Source organism: Anguilla anguilla, chromosome 1, assembly GCF_013347855.1.
Source record: "Anguilla anguilla isolate fAngAng1 chromosome 1, fAngAng1.pri, whole genome shotgun sequence".
Lineage (NCBI taxonomy): Eukaryota > Metazoa > Chordata > Actinopteri > Anguilliformes > Anguillidae > Anguilla > Anguilla anguilla.
In genome coordinates, this window is record NC_049201.1 from 62,556,254 (window position 1) to 62,578,869 (window position 22,616).

General features: G+C 39.2%; 1 protein-coding gene across 2 annotated transcripts in view; it reads right to left on the reverse strand.

Moving 5' to 3' along the window:
• Nucleotides 1-22,616, reverse strand: part of abcb5 (ATP-binding cassette, sub-family B (MDR/TAP), member 5) — a 27,763-nt gene continuing 5,147 nt past the window's right edge. For both annotated transcript variants that reach the window (XM_035383393.1, XM_035383384.1), the window contains exons 3-29: nucleotides 22,165-22,276; nucleotides 19,988-20,045; nucleotides 18,822-18,975; nucleotides 18,121-18,187; nucleotides 17,567-17,758; nucleotides 17,118-17,289; nucleotides 16,778-16,902; nucleotides 16,270-16,447; nucleotides 15,963-16,076; nucleotides 15,765-15,875; nucleotides 15,068-15,193; nucleotides 14,191-14,394; nucleotides 13,138-13,308; nucleotides 12,751-12,912; nucleotides 12,318-12,515; nucleotides 10,494-10,643; nucleotides 9,646-9,750; nucleotides 8,905-8,982; nucleotides 8,004-8,087; nucleotides 7,225-7,428; nucleotides 6,083-6,183; nucleotides 3,796-3,936; nucleotides 3,437-3,593; nucleotides 2,890-3,087; nucleotides 1,933-2,139; nucleotides 1,367-1,513; nucleotides 1-1,134 (exon numbers count right to left, since the gene is read on the reverse strand). In XM_035383393.1, the coding sequence (XP_035239284.1) occupies nucleotides 937-1,134; nucleotides 1,367-1,513; nucleotides 1,933-2,139; nucleotides 2,890-3,087; nucleotides 3,437-3,593; nucleotides 3,796-3,936; nucleotides 6,083-6,183; nucleotides 7,225-7,428; nucleotides 8,004-8,087; nucleotides 8,905-8,982; nucleotides 9,646-9,750; nucleotides 10,494-10,643; nucleotides 12,318-12,515; nucleotides 12,751-12,912; nucleotides 13,138-13,308; nucleotides 14,191-14,394; nucleotides 15,068-15,193; nucleotides 15,765-15,875; nucleotides 15,963-16,076; nucleotides 16,270-16,447; nucleotides 16,778-16,902; nucleotides 17,118-17,289; nucleotides 17,567-17,758; nucleotides 18,121-18,187; nucleotides 18,822-18,975; nucleotides 19,988-20,045; nucleotides 22,165-22,276 (3,914 nt within the window). In that variant the 3' untranslated portion in view covers nucleotides 1-936. The remainder of the gene's footprint in view (nucleotides 1,135-1,366; nucleotides 1,514-1,932; nucleotides 2,140-2,889; nucleotides 3,088-3,436; nucleotides 3,594-3,795; nucleotides 3,937-6,082; nucleotides 6,184-7,224; nucleotides 7,429-8,003; nucleotides 8,088-8,904; nucleotides 8,983-9,645; nucleotides 9,751-10,493; nucleotides 10,644-12,317; nucleotides 12,516-12,750; nucleotides 12,913-13,137; nucleotides 13,309-14,190; nucleotides 14,395-15,067; nucleotides 15,194-15,764; nucleotides 15,876-15,962; nucleotides 16,077-16,269; nucleotides 16,448-16,777; nucleotides 16,903-17,117; nucleotides 17,290-17,566; nucleotides 17,759-18,120; nucleotides 18,188-18,821; nucleotides 18,976-19,987; nucleotides 20,046-22,164; nucleotides 22,277-22,616) is intronic.

Here is a 22,616-nt window from a genome sequence, read left to right on the forward strand (position 1 = left end):
TAAATAGCACAATGAAAAAATATTTAATTGGGAAAACATGACAAAACGTATTTTACATTCACTACAGAATTTAACTATTCTAAATCACGCCTGCTTTTGTACATATAAAGCACACAGCGTTATAAAAAGCAATTCACTAATTATCCAGCGATGCTGTGTAATTAGTAGACATACACCTAGCTAACAAATTTAAAAAAAAGTTAATCTGAAACAACCATTTGCTAAAATATGTATGACGATTAAAGACATTAATGGTTAAGTAGTTAATAAAAAAATATGGTAGATAATAACAATAATCACCAATTTATCAGGAACACGGACATCTGACAATTGGCCTGACATGTTTGTGATGGATTTCTTGGCTTGTATAAACATCATCAGTAATTCAAAATCACTTTTAAGGGATACTTTACTTCCTGGTGTTTTATATAGTGCTGGTAAATGCTGCTTTGGAGTGACTTAAAATGCACTTTATTTCTTTTGCCAAAAACCCCTAAATGTCATCCTATGCATGCCACTGTAAAGCTGGGGGATCATCAGAAATTTCTCTAAAAATTAAAAAAAAACCTGTCTGGGCCAATTGAAAACATACAATAAATCTTTTTTCTAAAAAATCCAGAAAGCAAACTATTTCTTTAATATAGCCAAAATTATATTATTAACAGTAGCAAGATTGTCTCCGGGAACTTACCACGTTTATAAACTTTCAATTCTTTCAATATAGCGTCCAAAAGATCCTACACTGAGATAATTCCTTGAATTTCCTGAAATTGTTCACGGACAATGGTGTGGTAAAGTATGGTTAAATTTTGAGGTAACAGAGTCTCTGAAGTGGACCAGAATGTGTGAATGACAAATGACCTACTTAAATGAAAGAGCAGGTTCTTGGTCAAAATCGCAGCTCCCAAACCACTGTATCATAATGCCGCCTGGCCTTCAGTGAGACCCCTGGGCGTTGACGAGGGCGTGGTACGCTCCGTGTCTGGCCATCAGCTGCCCATGCGTGCCTTGTTCGATGACCATCCCGTTCTGGATGACCGCAATGATGTCAGCGTTCTGAATGGTGGAGAGGCGGTGGGCGATGATAATGCATGTGCGCCCCAGGCGCGCATTGTCCAGAGCCTTCTGAACGATCTGATGTTGGGGAGAAAAGAAACATCACTACAGACAAGCAGGTCACTTCACACAAAACATTAAGAGCGCTTTCACTCACAGCCTGCTTTCATTACTGCCTAGCTATTATTAGCTGAGAAAACAGTTTGTCAGAATTGTATTTAAAGTATTGTGAGTGGTGTTTGGCATGAAAAAAATAAATGAACCAAAATGAGTAATACATCTGATAGGCTGAAAATTCTCACACACTGACCTTCTCACTTTCTGTGTCCAGTGCAGACGTGGCCTCATCCAGTAACAAAACCTTTGGCCGACGAACCAGCGCCCGTGCAATGGCAATCCGTTGCTTCTGTCCTCCTGAAAGCTGGGTGCCTTTGTCCCCAACTCTGGTATTATATTTCTGTGGAAACAAAACATTACATCACTGAATTTCTTGTTTGATTTGGTCCAGATGTGTGTACCTCAGTCAAGAGCACACCGTTCTGTGGTCTGTTAAGCGGTCACCGCGATTCCGACATGTGTCCCACAGATACTTTTTCAGGAGCAGTTAAAGCCTTGCTGTTTACAGATTATTACCATATTTTACTAAATTTCATAGCTTAACCAAGTTTATCCATTGTTTGGCGTTTCATGTATTCCTGGTTTTCCAGGTGAAGAGAACAGTTTTACTGGGAACAGTTAAGGCAACAAGTATTGTTTTGGTGTTTCTAGTAGAGGGTTGACCACTGTCTCCACGTAGACAAAGGGATTGAGAAAGCACACTCAAGTGAAATATCAGTGGTAGTCTATTCTTTTCCCCCTACATTTTGAGTCACACACCTCTGGCAGACTGAGGATAAAGTTGTGAATGTTGGCATTCTTGGCTGCATCCTCAATCTCCTCCTGAGACAAGACGCGGCTGTTGTCTCCATACTGGATGTTCTCAGCAATGGTGCTGTCAAACAGGGTGGGCTCCTGAGACACCAGTCCCAGCTGGGAGCGGAGCCACGTCAGGTTCAGCTTCTTAGTGTCCTGCCCATCCATGTACTGAATGTGGAAAACAGACAGGCGGTACGCATTTATCAACAGTGTCTGTAGCATATCTCCACCAAATAATGCTTCAATATGCTTAACACACTCAGAAAAACTGCAAAAATACAAACATCAGTGCAAAAGTGCACACCAAAACTACCAATGTGCATCTCTCATACAGTGCAGAAATACTAGCAAGGGAATTTGGAGACTAATATTTGGATTTACTAGTACTAATTTCACTTTTGGTGAACCCATCCACCGCAATGACTTATGCCAGTGTTCTGACCATAGACTGTAAAAAAAATATATATATATGGACACAGTGACACATATTGACTTCTCCATTTTGAAGCCGTGGAAGTGCAGTTTTTGTGCCACCATGTTGTACAAATTAGAGCCAGAAATTGTGCTGTAGGGAAAAGGAAGAACACTTATGGTCATGAAGTTTGGGTCCAGGTCATTGACCAAAAGTGTGAGATACCACCGCATATTGCACCCCCCCCCCCCCCCCCATGCTCTTGTGAGGGAAAAATTATTGCCTTCATATTTTGACCGCACTGGTGCCACTGACGCTGAAACGGGTGGCTAAAAGACCTATTCTGGAGCAAACTTCCCTGGCGCTAGACAGCAAAACCAGGAAGTGAACTTCAAAAATGAAGCCTGGTCTTGGCCCCTTGGTTCTGACTGGTATGCAGAAGTACTTAAAGATTTAAATTCTTATCTGCCCAGGCAGAGGGTGGGCTGTGCTATGCGCATGCTCACCACATGTCCAGTCGCCGGGTCATAGAAGCGCTCCAGCAGCTGGATGGATGTGCTCTTCCCACAGCCGCTCCCCCCGACCAGTGCCAGGGTTTGACCAGGCCCCACTGACACGGTCAAGCCCTGCAGAACCTTGACGTTGGGCCGCATAGGGTACGCAAAGTGGATGCCGCGGAACTCGAGGTTACCCGCACAGTCAGTCTAAAGAAGTAAGGCGAGGCAGTTAAAGAGGGAAAGTCTCTTATTCTATAGCATTACCGCAGTTCAATCGTGCCAGTTATGTGAAACTGTGAAAAATATGCAATGATTAAATCAACATTCTTCCTCAACTTTGACTTAAATGAAAAATGATTTGTTTTTACTTCACAAACACTGTCATTTGGCAATGTTCTACAAAATGAATCAACTAAACTAAACTCAACTACTTGAAGAAGAAAACTACTTGCGTTGCATTTTAATAAGTCAAAGAATGCGTTTTATCAAAATTTTGGTCAAATAATTGGAAGCTGATTTTGAATGAGTGAGGTTGGTCAGATCTTTTGCTACTCACCAGCTTCTCTCCTTCGTCATTGCATATGTCAATCTCCGGCTTCTGCTCCAGCAAAGCCAAGATGCTCTGTGCTGAAGCTTTTGCTTTGGCAATATCTGGAGAAGACGACGTGGCCTTCCCAATACCCATGGCAGCAAATGTGATCACAATAACTACCCTGGAATGACAATCAGGAAAACAAATTGATCAGATTATAAAAGTTATTATAACTCTGTTTTTTTTTTAAATTCATGTTGGCAGCAGCAATGACTAGAATCTACCACTAATATCTGTCATTACAATAACCAGCACTGAAAATATGCAACTAAACTAGACCTTCCAGCCAAAATGTTAGTTTGAGATCACATAAACATGCTTACATGAAAACACTTTCATATTCAATGTAGCAGTTAGCAATCAGCCAGGCCCCAAACCGAAACACTGCAGCTCTGATGAGGTATGGTACTGTCCGAACGAAGCCGAAAGTCACTCCATGAATCGGTGCTTTTATCAATCCAACCCTGAAACAAATTCATATGAATACATCCAATATTTAAAAATTTTATCTGAGTACTACACCAGTACTTAAGCTCTTACGCACAGCCCCTAGTGGTCGGCACGCCGGCATGCCGAGATTACTAAACTCAAACATTCGGTGCTACTGCAACCAAAGTGTGAGATAGAAACAGAAATGCATTGTTTTAGTTTCATTAGTAGACGATACACGACAACCATACGGAGTTTCGCAGCCCCACCATTGTCGCTCTGGTCATTCATTTAACACGCACCCCCTCCCTGCGGTCTCATCTACCATACACCCCCCACCCTTGACATAATGTACAATATTGTCTATCTTGGCATTCATAAAAATATTCTTTCACCACTAAAAAATCATATTCCGTCATAGCAACAAGATAAACCCGACAATAGCCATAACGCTGCTCACTGAATAACAAAATAAAAGAGAAATTTTTTTTTTAAATGATACCATGTCATTCTACAGGCAATATCTGGGACTAAATATTGAATAAATATACATCCTTACTCTTGGTTTTAGGTGTAGAGATGTCCCTTTTGAGACTGCATGGTCATATATTGTCTTGGACAATCCGTTCGGGAAATATACGCGCATTTGTGACGCCTGGGTATCATCCAAAATAGCTGTGCGTAATACCACACCTGTTGTTTACTGCGTCGTCGACCTTTTTAGTACAGTCGGGCATTGGTTGACAATTCATTTATTCAGTAGGCGAGAGTATAAGCTTTCTAACGATGTATAACATGTCTAATTCTGCTTTTGGAATAGCGTTTTATAGGTCAGCGTAACAGAAAATATTCTTAGCATCGCATTCACTTACGCATTCACTCTGTTAGCAGAAAAATACGCTGCACCTAACGAAACGTGGTCAACGATATTTCGTAATTTCTTGGAAAATACTATTATTATTGAGGATTTCTGAACATAGCTAAGCCATATGGTTGCTGATAGACCTAGCTGACATCGTTTTCTGGAGCAAAACAGAAGCAAATAGAACAGTATCTTTGATACGGTCTCTGTCTCCATCTACTGAATATAGAGGAGATTTCGTCATTGCTATGTAAGTTTTACTGCTCAAAATGTTTCGGTTATATACGTTATTTTTTAAATTGAGCATCTTTATTTCACACTGTAATGTAAGCGTTAGATGGTAGTGTAATGGTTTTTGTGACGCATGCAACAGTGATGACGTGAGAGTTACATTGCCAAAACGTGGTGGACGGTTGAAAATTGTTTTCATGTTGTCCCATCCCCATACAAGAAAACACACGAGAGTACAGAGTATAGAAATACACACGAGTTAATTATTACACATTTAGGTACTGCACCGCATTGTGTGACAATATTTTTGCATTATTTTTTAAATCTGATAGCAATGTTTCATCTTAAACCTTCATAAGAGGGGCTAATTTATATGCTTTATAATGGACAAAAACATTTTATTCAGTTTTGGAGAGATTTTGGATATGTTTCTGGACACCTAGCTATTTTAGACCACTGTACTGGCTGAAAGCATGTAATTCCCATTTGAAAATTATGCAACAGTGATTTTGTTGAGTCAAAACAGTTGATTTGTAATGAAATACGTGAATATGTTGTGATTTACAGCAATGCATAATTTAGATATTTTGGATAGATTTGGAGATGTTGGGTACACTGCTTAGTTTTTGCTTCATACATCTATAGTAGTTCTACATATCCACCCTTAGATTGTATGAACTTGTGGTCAAGAAGTTTTTGATCTAGCACATACATAGTTTGACCTCCTATATATATGCAATCTCTCAGTATTTCATTGCAAACTTAAAAAGTGCTAATTTATTTTTGATTTTTTGTCAAAACAATTGCATTTGTGGCACTTTATTTCTTCCAAAATTATGAATATAAACTAATCTGTGTTAGTATTGTAAATTGTACAAATGTCTTGCTTCATTTAAGCCATTTTTCACAGTCTCTGTGGTGTTCACATCTGGAATTATAAAGCTTTAAATAGGGTACCCCCTAAATGGGCACGGATTGGCAAGATTTGGCTTGTGCGCTAAGGGGTTAATAATGCAATAAAAACATGTCTCAGAGCTTTTCCAACATTTAACAGGGGGCGCAAGTCTCAAATGAATGACATTCACAACCTGTATGGTCTGCTCAGACTGGTCATGAACTTGCGAAAGAAGACGTCCTCCAGAGTTAATGCTGCAACAGTCCGGATGTTTTCCACAGTCTCCGTGGATATCTGCACAAATACAAACACACTGTGTTTAAGTCACACACTGTTTGTACAAGAATGACAGCTTTTGTAACACACCTACGTTACTGTTCACATTTGTTTCATAATATTATAAGGACTTTCCTAGTGAAGTGCACACAATAAGAGTTTTTTGTGATATATTTAACCTAATGAAATGAGTGACACATCTGTTCCTGTCCTTTTTTCACTTCTATCATATGGCAACAATTTCTATTTTTCTACAGACTTCACAAGAAGTCTAACTATATTCCATAAGGTCTTTCTGCCTCCTACTGTGTGCAGTAGTGTCAATTAATTTCCATTAAAAATTAAAGAAGGTAAAACGGACTATTATTCAAGATTATAATTGGATAATATTGTTTTATAAAATAATTGTAACGGTACGGGTGCTGGGACCCAGGCGCAGAGTGGAAAAAAAACACGAAACTCAAAAGGGAGAAAATTAACAAAGACTTTACTTACAGAAAATTAACAAAGACTTTACTTACAGAAAATTAAACAAACAGGGAACAGAAAAGGACACGAAGGGCAAAAACACAAACTCAAAAAATATCTAAATAAAACAGAAAACAAGAGGAACTCACAAACATGGGCAGGGCAGAACACAGGCAGGGAGAGGACAAGGGCAGGTCAAACAGAGCACAAGGGCAGGTCAAACAAAACACAGGCAGGTATAATCGGTGGTTTGCAAACAGACATCGGAAACAAACACAAGGAACCAGCACCCGAGTCAAGGGGACAAAGAACTTAAACAGACAAGGGGTAACAAGACACAGGTGAACTCAAAAAACAATCAAACCAGAAGGAGGGGATAACAAGACACAGGTGGGAACAATGATGGGATAACGAGACAATTGAAAACAATCATACAATTAACAGGGGGGGAGCAGGACACAAAACAGAAGTGCCGCCATCTGGCGACCCAACAAGGGAAACACAGACAGGAAAACAGGACCATGACAATAATGACATTATATAAATATAAACAAATTTCCTCCTTTAAATCTGAACCCAAACATGCTTCACCTTTCCAGAGAGCTCCAGAGCACTCCGGTCCTTAGAAGCATATCCAGATTCGGACCCCATCTGAATGATTCTGGAAACGAGGAGTAAGGGCACACAGCCGATGAGGAGGAGGCTGAGGTGCCAGCTGTGGACGAAGGCCACCAGTATGGCAATAAGGAGAGAAGAGGTCGCGCTGATGCCCAGGGACAGACTGGATTCGACCGCCTTCCAAAGAGAGAACAGCAAATGGACCAGGATCAACATCCTCATTCAGACACAGAGATCTTCTGGCTGCCCGTTATCAGTCAGGTTCCAAAAACCTCAATTCTTTATGAGTCTATAAATGGCTGCCAAAGGTGCTGCTTTTACATCATTCTCACTTTAATGGTCACTTTACCATTGGATTTGCTGAAGTTAATATGTTTAAGCATAAAATAATTTTTCGGTTAAACAAGGACTTTTTTGGCAGAAAAAAAGTAATAATTCTCAGATTTGGACACCCATGCAGTAAATGTGATTTTTCCATTGGCTTATCGGGCTTTTTCTTTTTTTAAAAGACGCAGCAGTGAACTGAATCCTACTAACCAGAAAAATTTAAAACATTTGTCTGTACAAGTGTGATTCTGTGTAGTATCCACTGTTCCCATTTTCAGAGAGACTGGGAAAGCGAGAGGAATTGTTGTACTGGAAGCAAACGGTTGCCTATCCTAGACTTTCACCCTAAACAGGCAGACTGTTCAGTGTAAGGCCTTATTATTTCTGAATATTTCAAGGGGAAAAAAACGATGACTGGTATTTACCCCTTTCACCTGTGAAGCATCAGTGGCCAACCTTGTCGTCAAGACTCCTACAGCATTTCTGCTGTTATCAAACCAGCCAATTTCCTGCACAGGAAAAATGTAGAAATACTCAATGCGTTCATGTTAAAAACATCAAAGAAACTAAATGTGCATGAAATGTTACCAAGTTACAGGTTGCAGCCTATGCAGCACTAAGTTTGACACTATTTTTTGGCTTTATCAAAACGAAATGGCCACAATGACCGCAGACTCTCAGGGCCCAATGTATAAAGGAAATAGTTGCAGAACAAAAACATTAACTTTTGTTGCGCTGTTGCATGTGCACATACTGAGATTAACTGTACATTATTATACATTATTATGCCTAGTCCTAATTATGTAATCAAATAAATGAAGGGTCCACATTCGCAATTTTGCAGCAGGAGACGCTCATAAATAAGGGTTAGAAACAATATGGCATGCTTACATGTCCAGACTACAACATGCCAATAAATGGATACGGAGCGAGCAGACCTAAGTAGCGAAGCAAAACTTAACATTACAGCTAAGGAAATCGAGGTAATGGCCACGAAGGCACATTTCAGCATAGGAATACAATACCTATTGGCCTAATTGACAAAAACTCTAGCCTGTTTTAGTGTGTTCAGCCTAGGTATATTCAGTCAAGAACAGATTTACCTGTGCATCAAAAAGGAAGAATCGTTTAATAATTCCAATGTAAATACTGTGACCTTGTAGCAAGTGCTTTTGCGTTTGCAAAACAGTGGCAATCCTTCAATACATCCGGCCCCAAGTCCTTATAGACATCAACTTCTATGAGGTCATTCTGACCTCATACAAACAAACAGCAGGAGGACATATCTTTACACAGTCACATTTTAGCATGCAGAGTGTGCCTTACCTGTCTCATCATAGCAGAGAAAGACTGGCTTCGAAGTCTCATAGTTAAAAGCTGACCAGATTTACCAAACGAGAATCCCTGAGAAAGAATTTAAGTTTAATGAAAAGAGAACTTCCCTAATTAAAGGATGCATACTTTCATCATTTATCCGCTGCTAAACTAATCCCCATATTCATGGGAACTTACACAGCTTATATCATATTAAACCTTCGTCTAAACACATTCATTGACATCATACTCACAGAATATAAAAATCTCTCTACACATTCCTTCCATATTAATCCATGCATCCTAGTACTGCAAATCAATGCAAATGCCTTAAACCTCAAAAACTAGTCACATTTATGTCCAATTTAATTTTCATTCAATTTTATTCAGTTTAATTAGGCTATGTAATGGTGCCACACTGTTTAACATTAGATAAATATGCAGCAACAGAGGAAATCAGTAAGGGTGCAAACTGTATTGATACACATCTGCTACACAATAACACATACAGTTTTACTTGGATAGAACATAATTTCAGTGCTATTGCTGTCATTTGTCTGTATAACAAACCAAGCATACTACGGCAAGGTTACACACTTGAGCAATGACAGTGTTACCATACAGTGTGTGACACTGTAATCGAAATGTACAGTGCAACAAACTAGCAGCAAATACAAAGGCTGGCTTCAATTGCAGATGGACCAGAATATAAACATGCACATAAGTAGGCAAACACGCACAGAGTTTACAGACCTGTAAGAAGGAAGACAAAAAAGCCATTCCTCCAACAGCAAGGAAAAGCAAGGAGAAAAACAAGGTCCTTTCACGTCTCACTTCAGGATCAATCTCAGCAAACGCCTACAGCACATCATATAAATAACATCAGTCCAGACTCTAGAACAGTGGTTCTTAACCTGGGTTCGGTCGAACCCTAGGGGTTCGGTGAGTCGGTCTCAGGGGTTCGGTGGAGCCTCCGCCGCAGAGGTCCACCCCTCAGTCTAGTCTGCAGTTAGTTAAAGAAGGGTTCGGTGAATGAGCATATGAAACTGGTGGGGTTCGGTGCCTCCAACAAGGTTAAGAACCACTGCTCTAGAACAAGTAGAAACTTTTGATTTCCCTGAAACTTCTAAGTACATATGCACATAAACATATTCATTTTGTGGGGTAGGGCTGTTGTGCTATGTCTTACACCTGAATATTACAGATTTAAGCCAGAAATCAGCAATAGCCAAAAGAATTGAGCTGAGTACACTGCACATTTTTTATTTAAATGGTCTTTGGCATAAATTTTTATTAAAAAAATTAAATTAAAAAAAAACATTTTATTGTGCTTACGTGGGAAAAAAAAGAATAAAATAACTTTATGAAAAAGCATAGGATTAAAAACAGCAGTCAATATTTTATCAAAGTTCCAAGCATGGAACTCGGCACTTTGCCAAAATATTTTCTGTAGTTTTTTCTTTTTGTTTTTGTTTTTTAACTAAAGATGCTTTTCAGTGTGAGCCACAGTATAGTCAGAGTATAAAATCAGCTGCTCTGACTAGGCTATAACAATATAAAAGTTATTTTTATATTGGTCCATGTAGCCTACTTGTACTTACTCCAATGATTTTGGCCAAGAGGATGGCGGAACAAGGATAAATAGCTCCATATACCAAGCTGGAGAGGGCCCCCAGCAGCAGGTATGGCCACTCCGGTTTGCTCAGGGCAAGCATCCTGGTGAAAGGGATGTCAGGGAGAGGCTCCTCATCCTGAGAGAGAAAAGATAGAAGTGTCTACTGCCCTGTCAGAGCCTTGGAACACCAATGAAAACCACAGCCATGTGATGGCTGTTTTGTGAAAAAAGGTATACTCTGCAATTACAAGTATGTAGGGCGTCTGCCAAAAGTACTCACACCCTTGATAAAGATTAACATGGAAGACTATGAAATAGAGAATACACTTACTGTGTTATAATGCTCAAAAATGTGCAAAATATTTTACTTAAAATAATAATAATCATCCAATAGAATCAACAAAAATAACACCATAAGTACCACAAATATTCACAAAACTATTGTCAGTATTTTGTGCACTCCCCCTTCACAAGGATAACATTACAGAGTCATCCTCCATTATGTTTTATGAGATTGGTGAAACATTGTGGGAGGGATCTTTGGCCATGCCACCAAACTGAATCTTTCTTGATCATTCAGTTTCTGCTTCAGGACCACACACAAATTGTAACCACATACAGACGGATGACAAATTAGAGGAAAAACCAACATAATCTTAGTAAGGTGTTGGGCTACCATGAGCCAGCTTCAATGTGCCTTGGCATAGATTCTACAAGTCTCTGGAACACTACTGGAGGGATCAACATCATTCTTCCAAAAGATATTCCTTCATTTGTTGTTTATATGGTGGTGGTGGAGAGCGCTCTTTAACACGTTGGTCCAAAACCTCCCATAGGTGTTCAACTGGGTTGAGATCTGGTGACAGCAAGGGCCACTGCATACGATTCACTTGTATTGATTTGCAGTGACCTTTCCCTCTAAGGGGACAAGTGGACCCAAACCATGTCCACAGTCTGTATTTTTGATCAGGTTCAAGCCTTGTTGTAGGTTAACCATTTCTCACTGATTTTGAGGTATGCTCAGGACCACAGACTTGCTTGGCATCATCCATTCCTGGCCATGTTTTAGCTTCCTTTTTCTTTATTTTTTCGTGTAGCATCTGACTTGTGATAGTTAACAGCCCTTTGTACTCTTTCTTGTGAGAGTTCTTTGCTTTTAGCCCATGGTGATACATGACATGAATTTTACACGTGTGACCTTATTTTTAGACCCCTGTGAAACAGGCAGCCACGGGAGGCCAGAATATAGTTCCCTTTAGATGGAGATAAACTTAAACATATAATGGTAATGCTGATTTATTATTCATTTATAAATAAAATATTAAATATATATATTAGGGGTGTGAATAACCAAGACATATCCTTTAGGAAAATAGTATATTACTTATAAAACAAGATCATTTTATTTCAGAAATTGCATAAAAGAACATAATTTTGCTATTTTTTTTGAGCAAACAATATAGCTCATTATCTGTATTCTTATTTTATACAGCCTTTCTTGCTCACCTTTATCAAAGGTTGGTGCACAGTACATGTAACTGAAAGTGGAATTAAACTTTTGCTGTTTTTTGTTTAAAAAGCCTGTTAACTTTGAAAATTAACTCCAGGGAAAGGGTTCAGTCACACCATCATTGGCCCTCTATGAGTGAATAAATAAATAAAAATAAATAATTGGCCTATGGAACATCTTCCTGAGCTTAACCTCCCCACTGACCCACACAAGATGTGTTCGTAATCAAGAAAAGGACTACAGTTGAATCCATGGTGCTGAGCAGGCGCTGGGTCAGATCAGCATTTAGCTTTAATTTACCTTTTTCTCTTTTTTTGCAAATTTCTTGCTTCTTTTCCTGGATTTTCTTTTTTTGGAAGACCTCCGTCTGAAGCTATTTCTGGCAAAGAGCTCGTTTCCCACCGATGCCTGATTTTGGTCCTCTTCATTCGCCTCATCAGATGACACATCGGAAGTGTCCCACTCAGTTGACTCGCTTTCACTGTCTTTCTCTGAACTCTGAAAATCAGCAAAACACTGGATTCATGGGCATGAGGATAACAGAACACTTGATTGCAAAAAAACGGAGGCAAGTCTTTAAAACAAAAGAAGGAAAAGGGCATGAAAAGGAAAATAAATTGACAGCGGTGAAAATATATCTGCTCAGCTAAATGAATGTAACCAAATCTAATGTTATGTAACATAATGAGTAGAAGGTGTCATTTGATTCAAGAAAAAAAAAAGCACAGGGTACCTGCTGCATAACAAGAGAGTAGTAGATTCCTTTCAAATTCATCAGTTTGCTGTGTGTCCCCAATTCCGTTACCACACCATTGTCGAATCCGGCAATGATGTCAGCCGTTCTGATGGTTGACAGGCGGTGGGCAATGACAATGGTTGTGCGGCCAGCTCTCGCCTGTGCACAGCATTTGAAAGAAGTGGCATGTGAATGCTCCATTGTTTGCAGACTCACAGAAGTGCTTAACTATATAACCACTGCAGCTCGGCACATTGTGAGGGATGCAACTTGCATAAAATAGTCCTCAAAAGCTTGACTTCTCCTCCTGACCTGTACGCAGAACCCCAGTAATGTGCAGTATTGCAGTAATGTGCTCAGACCTGCCTTCGCATCCGGCCTCACCTTGTCCAGCGCCGCCTGAACGATGGCCTCGCTCTGCGTGTCCAGCGCTGATGTGGCCTCATCCAGCAGAAGGATCTTGGGGTTTTTGACCAGCGCGCGGGCGATGGCGATCCTCTGCTTTTGCCCCCCACTCAGCTGGGCACCCCGATCCCCCACCACGGTGTCCAGCTTCTGTCTCGGCCAGAGACCAGAGGAAAGTGAGACAAATGTATCGCTGACAAGCTCTCTCGCTCTCAGTGGTGACAAACACATATCAGTGCTCTGAATGAACTCTTGCTATGTGAACATGCTCCATTTCAGCTAACCTGCAAACCTGTAACTTTGCCAGCGTTAATGTGTCATTATTGTTATCGTTACTTACTCTCGCTTACTTACTCTATCACATTTATTTGATTTGTTGGTGATCATAGATGCCATTATTGGTTAGCTACCCCTTTGTACAGAAAACAAATCTGGAAAAATCTAAGTTCATTCTTTTAAGTAATTTAAGTTTGCTTTGCTCCAAGGTTGTGTCTGCCTCCTAACTTACTGTCTAATAAGCATACTGCATACCGTTTAGTACTTTTTAGTAGCAAAAATAAACCATACTATTCTAAATGTACTGTGGGTACTGTGGGAAACAGTGTGAGGTAAAGTAAACAAATCGCATACAAACGCAGTCCCATCATCACCGGTATTTAAATTTAACATCTGCATTTAACACAATCTGCATTTCATATATATGGGACCAGTGTTCTTTTTCTGAATAGTATGCTCCTGAACAAAACTGGAGACATTTCATCCAGGTATTTTTAAGTATGCTCAATTTTCCAAAATTTAACAGCTTTTTAAAAAGCTGTATCAACTAGCATACTCAATAGTGGGTCAAGTGCACTTGCATATGGAAACAGTGGGTCTCTATGGGAGTCCAGGATTGGTAGCACATTTATGTGATTTTCAGAATAAAACATTCCATGTTATGTGATTTTTCCAGATTTGTAGATCCGAGAACAAACGAGGTTCAGGTGCGTAACCGAGGCTGCACTGGTGTCATGAGATGGGGAGCAGACTCACGTCAGGGAGCTTGGAGATGAAGTCATAGGCATTGGCCTCCCGGATTGCCCGCTCAATGTCCTCATTGGTGGCATCCTCACGTCCGTAGCGGATGTTCTGCTCAATGGTCGTGCCAAAGAGCACAGGTTCCTGACTCACAATGCCCATGTTTTGTCTCAGCCACTTCAAGTTGAGGGAGCGGACATCGTGGCCATCCAGCAGGACCTGAGGAAGCCATTCAGGGCTATTCAGCCATGCTCTACCCATCCACATTATACTAAGACACCTACCTAGATACAATACTAGGACACCTTTGTTTAACTCTGATAGGGTAGCAAGTGATGTCGTCCTTGAAATATTACCGTTTTACCTCAAGACCATGTGTTTAAAATGGAAATATAACTTGAAATATTTTTTATTCATTTTAAAGTCAAAGTAAAAACCACCAAAAAATTAGAATGGTCCATATTATTGTTTTATAAATACTTGACAAAACAAGAAAACCTGTGGATATTATTCTTGCGCAGAATGACAAGGTGCAGTTGTAATCACATCTGCCAAATATGCAATCCACATCAGACATAATATAAAGTGAACCTAAGTATTCATATGAACTGGTATCAAGTATTTGTTAATGAGACCCAAATTCATAATCACATTCATTTAAGGAAACAATCCAGTATGAATCCATTTCTTTGAAGAGAATAAGATGTTTTGCAAAGAACTGGGTCATTTGGCACACTGGATTAATGTGCTCTAAGCAGACAGCAGGCAGACAGCAGGCAGATAAGTCTTCTGTATCGTAAAGAATGTTGGAATGTTAATTTCTGGGTTGACTGTGCACTCCTGAGACATACAATTTGATCATTCTGGCTGAGCGTGACCCCTGACCCCTCACCTCTCCTACGTCGGGGTCATAGAAACGCTGGAGGAGCTGTATGGTGGTGCTCTTCCCGCAGCCACTGGCTCCAACCAGGGCAATGGTCTTCCCACAGGGGATCTTAAGACTCATGCTCTTCAGGATCTGTCCACAAAGGGGAGAAGTGATTCATGATGTTCCACGGTACCACAACACACAACCACAACAAAGGCTTTGGCTCCGACTAAATGGTCATGTTTGATTGCAAAGACTTTGAGCCACATAATAATAATAATCTCAAATATGATTTAGTCACATGCACCCAACAATATAACAATGACTAGACATTTGTTACCTTGAACAAGATGCAATATTTGACATGAGGCTTCTTTGGTTCATCCGAATGAACAATAATACTTAGTTTATCTTAAAACCTTAGATTTATACTATTTTTCATGGAAGCTACAAAGGGTAGTATATACAGAATATACAGCAGTAGCAGCATTGGAAGTCCATTGACTAGCTGTGTGTCTGTTTCATCCACACATTCCCTGAGATTCATCTGCAAAATGACTACTTGCAAATACTTTCAATCTCAAATTAGATATACATGCTAAGTTATATCTGAATAATAATATACAGAGACCTTATTAGGGAACAGCACAATATCATTGGGTTTTCTTTCAGGCACAGTATACCAGTGTTAAGTTTATTTTAACTGGAATGCTTCACCTACCGTTATATCCTTCCTGGAGGGGTAACTGAATTGGATGTTCTTGAATTCAATGTTTCCTATCACACGATCTGGTTTGTGGCCTTCCTTTGAACTACTGTCAATTGGGCGATGCTGTGATAGAAAAGGTTCATTTAAATAGTTAGGCCTGATTTGCCAGTGGGACATGTTGTTATTGAGAAACAGAGGTTAGTACTGTACCATGTCAATTGTGTTGTAGATCTCACTGGCTGCACCCTGGGCCTTCACTATAGCCTCCAAGTGTGAGACTCCTTCGTTCAAATTGGATAATGCCATAATCACTGCCATGAACACCTGAGAACAGTCAGAACTGTCAGAAATGAGACTTATACACACATTTACCACAACAACGTGCACCACAAAAACTGTAATTTTACTGTAATTTTTTAAACTGTAAGTTTACTTTATTGATGGTGGCAGCAGATACAAACAAAGATAAGGTAAAGTTCTGCCCTTTTCTCAGGAGCCAAAAGCGGGCACAGCTTACGAGCAAAACTCTTCCGATGCTGTAGTTTTCTGGTTCATCGACAGTAAGCTGTGTTCCATACCAGAGCCCCAGTGCATGTGTCCCATACACAAATAACTGAGCCACGCCAATGGATGCTTTGGTGACAATGGCCTTCTTGAGGCCTAAGTTTTTTGCATCCTCTAACTTGGTCTCATATCTAAAAGAACAAAAAAAAATGTACAGATTAAATATTTCATATACTGTGGCATTCATAAAGAAATCCAGAATGTTTTAAAAAGTTTAAGAAAGTGATTAGCATGATCAATGAAATCAATTTTTTGATTTCTTTTACTAATTTCTTCAAGATTTTTTAATTATCTCCAATAGTAAGACCAATTCACACACAAAACAATATACTGTCCTTTTCCATTTATTCAGTTTACCAGCAATGCAACATCACAACATCTTTAATCGCAACAGTTAGGAATGTATTCCATAATGATAGGTTATTAGGTGCTGTTTGAAATCATTACGGTATGAACATTACTTCTCAACTGCTTGATTCTGTCCATTGAAAGCCACAACTGTCCTGATTGAGACCAGCATTTCTTCAGCTACCGCTCCAGCCTTGGCATACGCCGAGAGCTCTTTGCTACCCAGGGTGCGAAGGGCCTGGAAGGGCACACACACATGGATGGACACACACACACACACACACACACAATCAATGTATGACCAGCAATGGCAGCTAAATATTTCTAAAGTGTCTTCATCTCATATCTTGAAATCACAAACAGTGACAGGCCTGGCATTATTTTCACAGGTTCAGCTATAACTGAACATTTGATGTCTTGACAGAAACTATGAGTACTGTAGCCATTTCTTACTTTTGACCAGACAGCAGCAGATCCTGCAATGATTGGACCGACTGAGAGGATGACTAGGGACAGTTTCCAGCCATGGTAAAGGCCAACAATTATTCCAGCCAAAAATGTGGTGAAATGCTCCACACAGATGCCAATATGGTCACCCAGTCCATCTTTGATAGTGTTAATATCCCTAAATAAATACAAAAAACAAAATATATTCAAATGAACTGACACGATTTAAATGATCAAAACTGATCAGAGAACATTTCCTTAAATGATAAAATAAAACAAAACATGTATATAATGTGAGAGGAGCAAGACCACTAAGATTGTGCCGTTACATTTGCGTTGCACTTATTTGGCAGACGCCCTTATCCAGAGCAATTTACAATGTAGGAGAAATACAAGTGCATTCAACTTAATCTGCAATTTAATACGAGCCATTTTCACAGTTGTTTAGCACTCACTCTGTTAATCTGATGTTTAACACACCAAGCTGATGTGTATCAAACCATTCCATGGGCTGGTGAAGGATGGCATGGAAGTATTTTGACCTAATCCGTTTAGTCTGTGTGGTGGCAGTCAGCAGAAATACCATAGCTTGAAAAGTTCCAAAGAAGATCACTGCTGCTCCAATTCCCAGAAAGTAATAGCAGGTCCTGGGAGGGGGAGTGGGGAGGTTAATAAACACAGAAAACCTATATACAGCATGTGAACTGTCTCAAACATTTTGTTGGACATGTTATGCATGATATCACTTTTTGATATTGAGATGTCATTTTGCCATTTTGAGGACTGTGAAAGTTACTTATGGTTATGATTAAAACACATATATAATATAGCGCTTATAATTTATAACCAATATAATTATAATCCAATTTATCAAGATAAGGTTTTATAAATAAAAGAGGCAACTAACATTTAACATTAAATATATAAAACATTGAATACATAATAAATCTAACTTCATAATATGTATTAGCTATTTAATGTATTAACTAAATAAAATATATTTACTTACATAGATACCCTAGCTTCAATGTCTGTACTGGTACATTCTGAGGAGTTCACATTCACTGTTAAATTGGCTGTGGAAAGAATAGGTAATTTAATAACACTGTAACTTTGAGTGTTATGTGCTTTGGACAGACACTTGCTTTATTTTGTATGGCTCTCTATTTCCCTCCCTCTACATCATCTATCTCAGGTATGATACCATTGGTCCACACCATTGTATCAGTGCTATCCAATCCTTGCCTTCTTCCACCTGCAAAGAGGGCTCATAACTTTGTCAATCTGACTACTCTGTCACCTTGTTGCTCTGTGTGAGATTTGAATAGTTCAGTATAATACTGTTCTTTTGCAGTTTTCTCTTTGGAGAAAAGGACTCTGTAAGTTCAAATGCTCCATGGGGTACTCTGTCGGGTACTCCCCTACCCCTACCCTAACAACTTTTCTAGTTGTTCCATTTAGTGTGGTCCCATCATTCCTTTACATCAAACTTGTCACTGTGTTGCCATCCATACTTATCCCAATCAGCACTGGGGTAAAAACAGACAGCCAATCCTGAAAACGGTGTGACGTCTAGGAATGAATTCCTCACAGAGTAAGAGGTACTAGCAGGGAACATTATATTATGTGTTTAACACAACTTGTCCTTTGGGGTAAATAAAAATCTAAAATGAAGATCTCAAAGACCTGCTGAACTGGAGGGAGTCTCACCGGCTGTCAGATTATGCTGTTGCCCACTCTCGACAAAGCTGTCCGTCATCTTTCCAAACACCACCAACATGACTGGCAGGCTGACGCCATGCACTGCACCACAGAATATGCCTATGAGCATCAGGATGGTTTCCAGAGGAGTGGCATAGCGAAACTACAGAAGCAAGACAGAAGACACACACATCTTGTGGAACGTAATGGTTTTCAACCAGTGAACAGTGTTTTTTTTTCTGAGAGGCAACACATGAACAGTTTTTCAATTCTTATAGAAGTATTTTCATGACTTTGCATTGTGAGTGGACCTGGCCTGTTCAGGCTTACAGCAATGTATTCGATTCCAAGGTCTGAGCAACAAACCTGACATCTTTCAAAAAACTGAATGAAGATACAGGTTTTAGTCAACTATGGGGGAATATGTATAAAACGTACTGTAATTTATACACGGTGAAAAAATACCTTCAAATAAAAGCTGAGAATCTGATCTGCAGTTTAACCACATGTGAATTGTTTGATTAAAAATCTAAAATTGCAGAGTGCAGAACCAAATCAAGAAAATTGTCCCAACCCTGCTGAAAATTCCAGCTAAAATCAGTTGAAACTGGCCAAGCTGGTTTAAGCTGCGTTTTGACACTTAACTAGTCAACCAGATATTTCCCCAGCTAACCAGCCTGTATAGTCATTTAGTCCACCTGTTTGACCACCAGCTAACTCTACCAGCTTTGACCAGCTTTGGCCAGCCACAGACCAGCTATGACCAGCTATAAGTGTCGAAAACACAGCTTAGGGTAATTACGCCCTACATAACTTTTTTTGTTTTAGCTCTAAACGTGTCTATATGCCTACTTTATAATGAAACATAATGATAATAATCCATGCCTTTATTTCAACATTTTTAAAATATCATTTTATCAGAACAAAAAGTGGTAGAAAACGTCTTGGTGCTGCCTTCTAACGTCTAACTTCTAACGTGAAAAAAACTTTCTGCATTCCACTCTGGCCGTGATATTAGGGGCCAGAGTGGAGTGCAGAAAGCATTTTCTCAAAAGTTGGCTCGTGATATTAGGCTAGCACTCTGATGGTACTACTACATCACATAGATATCAATCCAGACATCAAGTTGGAAAATTGTTGATGCCCAGGTTCTGTGGGAAAAGGAGAGTTCTTACCAGCTGAAAGAATCCAATGGGCTTCACAATTTCTTTTGGGTCTTCTGGTTTGTCCTTCCTAATTGATGAAAAGAGGATACACATAATTATCATTTTGTTGATATTGGTGTCCTTTTAGAGTTCCACCTGATTATAAGACCACTTCAATAATAAAATTAATATGCTGAACGACTTTAATCATTAGCTGCAACTTCATTGATTCATGAACTTTGACAGGGCAAAATAAGACAACTAATGATAAACAAGTTAATCAGAAAGGACAACAAATGATTCCAAATGTTTTGATAATTTTTTAATTAATGACATATTTTTGATATCTACAACTGCATTTTGACGAGTCAGAAGAACAACTGAATATCCATTAAATTAAATTAATTCTGACTAGAATTGCGATCTCCAAAATAAAATGTTTCCTTCCAAGATATCCATAACTTCTTTGTAGTGTGTAAATATCTCAATGGCTTGACTAGACTAGTAATAATTCCAATTTGAGATCCCCGAGATCTCCACTTGAATTTAGACTTTTTGTAACTACCAATTCTAAATATCTACAATTGTATTTTGACTAGTAAAATCTTAGTTTCAGATATGACAAAAGATCATTTAGATATATTTAATCATTAGGAATCAAAGATATCTATAATTGAAATTATGACTAGTCAGAACTAATTTGGAGATCACTCAAATTTACTACTAATCATAATTTAAAGGCTGACATCTGGAATTCACGTTTTAGACAGACAATACTGAACTGCAGACATCTTTAACTGGAGGTTCCATACAACCTAATGGCAAATATAACTTCAATCATACCAGTCAAAAACTCATTAGAGACATCTTAAATTAGCATTTCGACTTGTCATAAATGAATTACAGGTATCTGTAATGTGAATTCGGGCACACTAATAAATGATAAAAGGGCTTGTCATATGCCAGTGGCATTCGTGGATCACGGAGAGCACTTGGAAATCTTGGCATCTGTAGCGGTTACATGACCCAGTTTAACATCACGGTACCCAAACGAATTATGCACGGTGGTGAATGCACATCACATGAATATGTAATTTAATAGGCGCGATCGTTTAGCAATGGTATTTCTACGAACTTCATATTTTAAATAAAAACAAAAATGCACCTGTATCTATGTTGAGAATTGTTTATTTAAAAAGAAGACAAGTTACTCCACCATACACTATCAATGGTAGGTGTCTGTATCCCACCTAGTGGACATGTGCTGAAACGAAATAACAGCGGGACTAGACATCCACCCCACCATCTAGAACATATTTTTATCTAAAGTGATGTGCAATAAGTGCACATTGGTCATAGCTATCTAATATATCTAAGGAGAATACTGCATGTGATTGGCTAATTGCACAGTAAGTATGGCATAGCCTGCATGTGCATTATCTTTGATAACACAGGGGAAATCAGGTAGTGAGCAAAACTATTACACATCCTGATTCCCTGTGTGGTGGAATTGTTTTCCATAGGTTTCTATTGGTGTCGCTGTCTCCATATAATATGTATACTCTAAGGGAAAGATGGTGGAATCATTTGAAGAGAAGCCCTGATCTCCCCCCTTGTGGACATACCTTTTAAACCTCAAGTCAGACAAAAAGTATGCAGACAAGTATGTGAACAATGTCACTTGGGACATAAACACTTCGCAAATATGTATACAGACGACAAGTGTAGCATAACGGGCAAGAAACTGGTCTTATAACCTAAAGGTCACAGGTTCAATTCCCGGGTAGGACACTGCTGTTGTACCCTTGAGCAAGGCACTTAATCTGGATATAGGTATATAAGCAAGGTGTGAAACCAGCTGTACAAATGGATGCAATGTAAATGCTATGTAAAAGTTGGGTAAGTCGCTCTGGATCAGAGTGTCTGGCAAAAATGCCTGTAATGTAATGCAGCACAATAAAATCAAGTACATTTCCAGCCTAAAATGTAAGCCATGCCAACTGAAGTTGCTTAACAGCATGTTGTAGACACGACATGAGCCAGGTTGACGTAACGATAGTTCTTGGTGGCATTCCTAATAAATTCAATCCTTTTCAATCTGGATGAATGAAACTTTTTCTTCCCACTTTGTCAGGTGTAAAAATAGCTGCATACAGTTTTGGTGGTGTATTTAAATACTATGATGATGTTTGCAGATGAGTACTCACTTGAACAGTCGGTGTTTCTTTGGTTTTGAGGCAGTTTCAACAGGCAAGGGCTCCTCTTTGGCTTTCTCATCGCCAATGAAAGCCAGGTTTGTATACCCCTCAGGGAATACCTCTGGGAACAGACAAAATTCCTGGGTGTGGTAAAACTATGTATGTATGTATGCATGTTACATGTATGTAACGTCTCATGTAACATGTTAATGTTTACAATGTCCTCCAGGATTACAGGCATCCTCAATAAATATGAACAAAAATGCTTGATAAAATTCCCTTTTCCTTATCAATGGTTTTCTATGCTTAAAATAATCTTCTGATCCTATTGTTTAGAAAAAAAATTAATAATTTGAAAAAGAAGTGTCGGTTATTGGCACTCTTGCATTTAATATTTTGTTCACGCACCCCGCGTCACGACAACAGCACAGAGTCTTCTCCTTTAATGTTTGACGAGGTGA